The sequence below is a fragment of the Spermophilus citellus genome (genome assembly GCF_964194105.1).
Source record: "Spermophilus citellus genome assembly, chromosome: 3".
NCBI lineage: Eukaryota > Metazoa > Chordata > Mammalia > Rodentia > Sciuridae > Spermophilus > Spermophilus citellus.
The window spans coordinates 24,554,229-24,561,312 of NC_138184.1; the positions used below are offsets into that span (position 1 = coordinate 24,554,229).

Below are 7,084 nucleotides of genomic sequence, written 5' to 3' on the forward strand. Positions count from 1 at the left end.
TACTAAAAAAATTTCATGACTGGCCCCTAAATTAGAGACCATACTTACAAAGTAACATTGCTCTTTAGAGGATTCACATGTGAATACTAGCAATGCTGTCATTGCTCAAAACATGCTTCAAGACTTCTCACTGGAAATTTGTTCTGGAGCCATCTTAGAAATTATATGAGAACTTGGCATCTTTCCTATAGTCAATTTACATTTTTAATCTCAAATGACGTTAATGCTGTTTGGTGACCCTTTTGATCACCTTCATTTGACAAATACCTGTCTCTCTCCAAGTTACAGAGTAAGGTCCTGGAGGATGGGGAAGGTTTCTAGCTCCATCAGATCCCATGTTCCCAGGACAGAGGGTTAGTTTTCATCATGTATTGTTGAGTAGTCATACTACAAAAGCTTGAGAGTTTACTTTTCTATAATACCATGGATAATGCTTATTGTAAATTTTAAGGGGAGAAGCTAGTTGGCTGTAGTATATATAATTAGTTACTCTTGTCCAACTGCATTGCCCAATAAAGTTCATTGGTATGATTAAAGTGACAGTAGGCATGTCGTATCTATTCTTCAGTTAACAAACTTCTCCTAAAGTTAAATTGATTAAAGCAACAACACTTATTTTTCTCACAAATATACAGTTTGACAGGAATGACTTGCATGTGTTCCACATGGCATCAGCCGAGATGGCTTGAATTGAGACTGGACAACACTTTCAATACACATCACTCACTTAGCAAGTTAGTGCTGACCCTTGGCAGGGAGTTCAGCTGGGATCTGACCAGGGACTGGGGACTTTGGTCTTCATGTAGATCTCTGCTCAGTTTCCAAGAAGAAATGTCCCAGGTGATCCAGACAAAAGGGAATGGCACTTTTATGCTCTATCCCTTGGAAATCACATAGAACTTCCACTGTCTCTAATATTATTAAGAGAATCACAAAGTTATACTCAGGTTAACAGGGAGAGGACATAGATTCCACCCATGGGGTAGTGGCAATAGCATATTGTAAGATAAGTCTGTGGGATGAGAGACATTCGTATGTTGTAAAGTTGATATTTAAACATTTTATCTTCCACATATTCCTAAGTTTTTTGAATGAATTTTGTTGAATATTTTATTTTGCTTTTTACCCCCAAATTAGACATTTCATTATTTGAGACCAAGGGAGACATCTCTATAAAGAATATAGCTTGCCTTTACCCATTTTTAACTTTTTTCAATTGGAATCATATTATGAATAATTTTCTGTAATGCTTCCTTTGTCCAAGGTTCTAAGATTCAGGCAAGTCACCGTGTGTTGCTGTACATTGTTCGTGTTCACTGTTGCCAGGCCCTATATACAATAGTTAGCATTGTAGATGGGCCTCTTATTTTTTTATGGTGCTGGGGTTTGAAACTAGGGCCTTGTGCATGCGAAGAAAGCACTCTACCAACTAAGCTATATCCCCAGCCCCTCAATTAGCATTCATGTATATTTGTCTCAGTGCAAACAGCCATGCCTTTCTTTAGTATATGCCCCCAAATGTGACAATGCAAATGTTCGTCACTAAATATAAAACTGCACCACTTTATATTCCCACCAGCAAGTATGAGCTGAGCCCCAATTCCCAGTACAAGGGGGGAAAAAATGGCTGGTTGGCTTGAAGGAACTGGTTCTGCAGCTATGGGGTTGCTTGATCCTAGAAGAGTGAATTGACTCTAATCTTGACCACCTTGCCAGTTATCTGTAGGTGGTTGGTGATGAAGGGAGACAGACTTTTGAGACCCCAGGGGAATCTAAACCCAGCTTAACAGTCAAGAAGATATAACCTCCCATCTTGATTTCCTAGTTTCCTCCATGCCAAACACAACTGCTGACAAGGGCATACACACAAAATTCAAGGACACTAGGTCCCTATGGGACATAAGGCTAGAGGAGAGGTTGAAACTGGAGGTGTGGGCACTTACCACATGGGGTCTCACCTGTGGTAGAGTGTTTTCCATTATGTAAAGTGTTATGTAACACTAGGGTTTTCCTAACCTGCCTGCTGTCAACCACCTCCAATCATGATTTGCTGATACCACATCCTGGGTAGAGCTCTTGGCACCCACTCCAATGTACTTGGGCTACCCTTCCCACAGGCCTTTCCTTGACTGGTAATGCTATTTGTGGTTCCAGAAATCAAATTTGAGCACCCTTCATACTTAAAACCCCCAGCCAGGCATACAGCAGACTGATCTGTTATGCAGAGCTTACGCATGGAGGGGTCCAGTTCTCTCACGGCCTCAGCACCATGAGAAGGGGTCCTGGAAATGTAGTCACATGAACGTTTTTATAAATTCCTCAAGAAGCATAATACAAACATTCCCTACCACAGCCTGTAGGCAAACTGATGAGGTGAAAGGAAATGTCTCTCAGTGTTGGGAAGATCATGGCCCCTTCATGGATTCCAGCAGTAAGACTAAACCCCAAGTTTGCCCAACACAGGTATGCAGATGCCACAGTCACTTGGGCACCAGCTGCACAAATTGTAAACAGCAAGGTAAGCAGTGAAAACTAATTTACTATCTTGGTTCTCAAAAAATTTCACCAATATAAATGATAGTGGAAGTCCACTTTCAGGATACGTTTCTTGTAATAGAAAATTCAGAAAAACTCCCAGGAAAAAGTGTTAAGAGAATCTTAAGAAACAGTTTGATCTAGAATTAAACTGAAATAGACAAAACTTTTAGAAATTGGTTGTTTATTCTCCGTAAATTGGTGCTTATTATTTCCTTATTTCCACCTTGCTTATTAATGTGTGACTGCAGAACAACTCAAGACCACTCGGTGGTTGTTCCTACCCACTCAGTGGCCTGAGCAGTGGGAGCTGCAGACCAGTCTTCAGTGGCTGGCTGGGCACTCCAGTCTTCTGTTAAGAAAAATACCAAAAAGCCATTAGCTCTGTCCCCAAAAGTACTACTATCCCCACTCTGCCCAACAAGCCATCTGTCAGATACTCATGGCCTTCTTTCACATAATATACCAAAGACAAAGGCTAACATATTCCAAAAACACTTGAATTCAACAGCAAGGTTATTTGTAGATAAGCACACTAACTAAAAACCTCTTAATGCTAACATAATTTCCTGAGATTAAAAAATTTAAAAGTTCCCTGGATACATACCAGTAGGGAACTGCTGGATAGGCACAGAGGGCACCTGCACACCTTCAGACCAGTCTGCAACCTCAGGTTGAGTAGCAGTGAACTCAGGAGCTGGAGCAGTCCATTCACCCTGAAATTCCTCCTTGGTCACAGCCTTTTCAGCAGCAGCCTGCTCTTCCTTTTCAATCTGGTAAGATACATATTGAAGTTTAGAAGAACCAACACATTTAGTTTCCAAGAAGCACACACCAACGTAGCCCAATGCTCACGTGACAGCCTTCTGTGGAAGAAGCTTACCTCTTCAGGATCTCTGTAGAAGTATAGATCAGGCATAACCTCCCATGGGTGCTCACGGGAAATGGTGCCACGCATGCGCAGAACTTCTCGGGCCAGCATCCACCACATCAGACCCACAGAATGAGCTCCCTGCAAGTATGCTGGGTTATTAGTTAACATCTATTCAACCCCAAATGGCAAGCAATTCCCTGTTCACCTTATCTGGCCCATATCATTTAGGCCCCTTGGTACCAAAAGTCATCAAGAAAACACAGGCTGCTTTCCAAATATCATCTCTTCGCTGTTATATATTAACAGTTTACTTGTAGCAAGGATTACTATCAAACTCCACTCACTGGGTCAGAATGGAGTGTTAGCGAAAAACTTGCCCCTCATGTAGCACACTACCTACACTTGCGAGTTCATCAGCCAGTTAATGGCCTCAACTCCAAGCTCTAACAATGTGCATAGGAATTTCCAATTCTTTTCTACAGTATTCATTTACAAACTGTAAAGTTGTTACCTTGTTGTTGCATGGAATGGCAATGTCCACATAGCGCAGAGGAGAGTCTGTGTTACACAAAGCAATGGTAGGCAGATTGACATAGGATGCTTCTGTAAGAGGCTGGTGGTCAGCCCTGGGATCAGTAACCACCAGAAGACGTGGCTCCCGGAAAGCTGCCTGGATCTGGTTAGTGAAGGTTCCAGGAGTGAAGCGGCCAGCAATAGGGGTGGCTCCAGTGGCAGCAGCAAACTTCAGCACAGCCCGCTGTTAGAATTAAAGGAAGAATTAGCAATAAGTACTCCAGGGATGGTTTCATAATAATACCACACCATCCGTCAATTCTGTAGTCACATAAACCAGCCCATTTAGTTGGGAGCTTCAAAACAGCCTTTTCTTAAAAATGAAAGAAAGCATCACCCTTTCATAAAAGCATCTAACAATTCTGGGTTAACTGAAAAGTCTTTTCAGGTCCTTCCTTACATGTCCTACCTGAAATGCTCTTCCCACTCAACCTCACTTCCTCCACTACTTCTGGACTATACTGCCTGGTTTCAAATACCAAGTAAATCACTTTGTCAGTGACTTGGATAAGGTATTCACGTGCCTTTAAGTTCCTCGCTTAAAGGTACTAGCTATGAGAAATGCATACACCTAACAGAACAGTTTGGAACCTTATAAACGTTTCTGAGGTCTGGTCAAATTTAATCAGTTACCCAATGTAAAGAAAAGTATATTACCATCTTTCTTTACCCTCCCTTTCTTATTCTCCTCCAGAGACTATTACCTGCATGAAATGGCAACGTCCACATAGCACAGGAGAGTCTATGTTACACAAAGCAATGGTAGGCAGATTGACATGTTTCTGTAAGAGGCTAGTGGTCAGCCCAGGGATCAGTAACCAGTCCCAGATTTATTTTTCTGCCATATCCCACAGATCTAGCATGTCAGGACCAGGCTAGATATGCTTGGTAAATTTTTGCTGAAACAAGCAAGAGCAGTCCCTTAGTTCGTTCTATAGGAATAATTCAAATCTGTAAATATTTGGAGTGTATAAAATCCTTAAAGAACTTCCAGAAATAATTGTCTATTTTGTTTCCATAAAAACTAAGCACATTGCACATACCTGGCCAGTATTCCTAGAGGATATGACACTGACATCAGCAGGGTTTTCAATGGCAACAATGGCACGAGCTGCCAGCAGAAGCTTCTCCCAGGTCCTCTTCAGATTTATGATGTAGATGCCTAGATGAGAACATTTTTTTTTTGTACTAGGGATTAAATCCACAGCCTGGAGTAAGATTAAATATACACTCCACCAGAGCTAAACCCCCAGATGGATCTTTTAAAAACATGTGAACTGGCTATGCAAATGGCACATTCTTTGATAAATGTGAGTGTATGTGGCAGTGAGTACTATCAACTCCAGTCATAGAGATAAACTCTACTGGTGTTAGCGAAAATCCTGCCATTGATGTAGCACACTTCCGACACTCAGAAGTTCACTGGCCAAGACTGGCCTCCACCCTGAGCTTTAATAGTGTGCACTGGCAAAGCCCATCTTTTTCTTTCTCTTCTTCTGTAGAAATCTTTGGACCCCTGAGCTCCTCTCTAAGTTCTTACCCACTTCCAGGCCCTCTAGCCACTCTTCCTTTTCTATCTGCATTGATAACATACTCATTCTACATCTCAGTTACAACACTGCACTCCCAAGCTTAAATCTTTTACTCCAGGTTGTTATCATAACCTATCTTCTGTTTCCAAGCAAAGTTGCTTATCCCCACACTTTGCTGTACTTTCTTCTTAGAATTCAGTTAAATAAACCTTTAAGTAGGAGGAAATATAGAAAATAAGGCACTTGACATTTCACATCTTTTCAAATCCCCAAACCTAAGATATCAATAGTCTTCCCTCTAGAATTCAAAAATATTTTCTCCCCCCACCACCAAAACCCTTAGTACTATCCATGAGAAGGCATAGTCAAAACTTGTACTTACAGCTAAAATAACAAAAAATGAAAGCAGTAACTGACCATCGCTTTTCCTTTTGTAGATATACTGTTCCATCTGGAAATCAAGGTTGGTGCCACCTAAGTGGGTTCCTGCTGCAAGGAATTTGAGGACATCCTCCTCCTTCATTTGCAAGACATCAAGGGCTCCGGACATTGTGACAGTTTCCCTTTAAAGTTACGACGGGAATCTGAAAGAAAAATGTTAACAATCTAGTGTGAATGAAGTGAAAGAGGAATGCTTTCTATCTATACTAGCAATAGGGGTGGCTCCATTTAAACTTCAAGTTTAAATGCAACCAAATTTCATCTTCTACAGTGTCAGGTACTGAGCTTACAAGGTAGTGAAAGAACAAGATAGAAAATTAACGGACGCATAAGAGTTACAGCAAATTAACTCTTTTTTGGTACCGGTAATTGAACCCAGAGGCGCTCACCACTCAGTTATATACCCAGTCCTTTTTGAGTTAGAAACTCACTTGCAATTCTCTTGCCTCAGTCATTGGAGGCGCTGGATTTGCAGGTGTGAGCCACCACGCCCAGCATATCAAATCTTGTAAAGAAAAATAGCATGAACCACAAAATACCAAGGTAATTTAAAAAACCAGCGAACTAAATTTAACGATTCTCAAGGTACACAAGAATAAAGCTAAATTACGGACAAAGGTAACTAGATGTGAAAGGAGCCGCCATGTTTGAGCATATGCCAAGCTTAACAGGTTTTTTTTTCCCCCAGAAGGTTGTAACCCTAAGTTTAGGAATTTACTTCCCCAAGCCATCACTAGTTACCGAAATCCTTGCTAAGCATTTTAATTCCTGACCCGCAAGGCGCTAACAGAAAACACAACAGCCAAGCAGGTGGTGTAGATCGCCCCTTGGGTCTCGGTTTACTGCTGTTGGGGCGCGAAGGGACCCAGCCCACTCACGCCACGATCCCTACCTCGGCCCGGGAGCCTAGCCACGTGTGGGCCGCAGGCCTGAGGCAGAGCACGCCGACGTAAGGCGGCCCAGGCCCCACGGGCCTTCATTTTAGTTTTCGCGCCCTTTATCTGCATAGGAAACTGGTTCAGGCTGATTAAGGAAGCGCGAGGTACCCCCCAAAAAACGCACCAAGAACAACGCCGTATGGATCCCTCCCTGGGTAGCGCGGAAAGGACAGGCAGCCGGAAATGACGTT

General features: G+C 42.2%; 1 protein-coding gene across 1 annotated transcript; it reads right to left on the reverse strand.

The window, feature by feature from the left end:
- Window positions 1-2,696: 2,696 nt before the first annotated feature.
- RPSA (ribosomal protein SA) lies at window positions 2,697-7,075 on the reverse strand. The gene is made up of 7 exons (XM_081287698.1): window positions 7,018-7,075; window positions 5,932-6,098; window positions 5,026-5,144; window positions 3,921-4,166; window positions 3,419-3,547; window positions 3,143-3,308; window positions 2,697-2,887 (listed from the first exon to the last, which is right to left on the reverse strand). The coding sequence occupies exons 2-7, from the start codon at window positions 6,062-6,064 to the stop codon at window positions 2,793-2,795; spliced, it is 888 nt and encodes a 295-aa protein (XP_081143824.1). The 5' UTR covers window positions 6,065-6,098; window positions 7,018-7,075; the 3' UTR covers window positions 2,697-2,792.
- Between the last annotated feature and the right edge of the window lie 9 nt (window positions 7,076-7,084).

Coding starts and splice junctions, on each gene's coding strand:
- RPSA (XM_081287698.1), bottom strand. CDS start 6,064: ATGTCCGGAGCCCTTGATGTCTTGCAAATGAAGGAGGAGGATGTCCTC. Junction 3,309..3,418: donor TCTACAGAGATCCTGAAGAG/GTAAGCTTCTTC, acceptor GTATCTTACCAG/ATTGAAAAGGAAGAGCAGGC. Junction 2,888..3,142: donor TATCCAGCAGTTCCCTACTG/GTATGTATCCAG, acceptor TTTTCTTAACAG/AAGACTGGAGTGCCCAGCCA.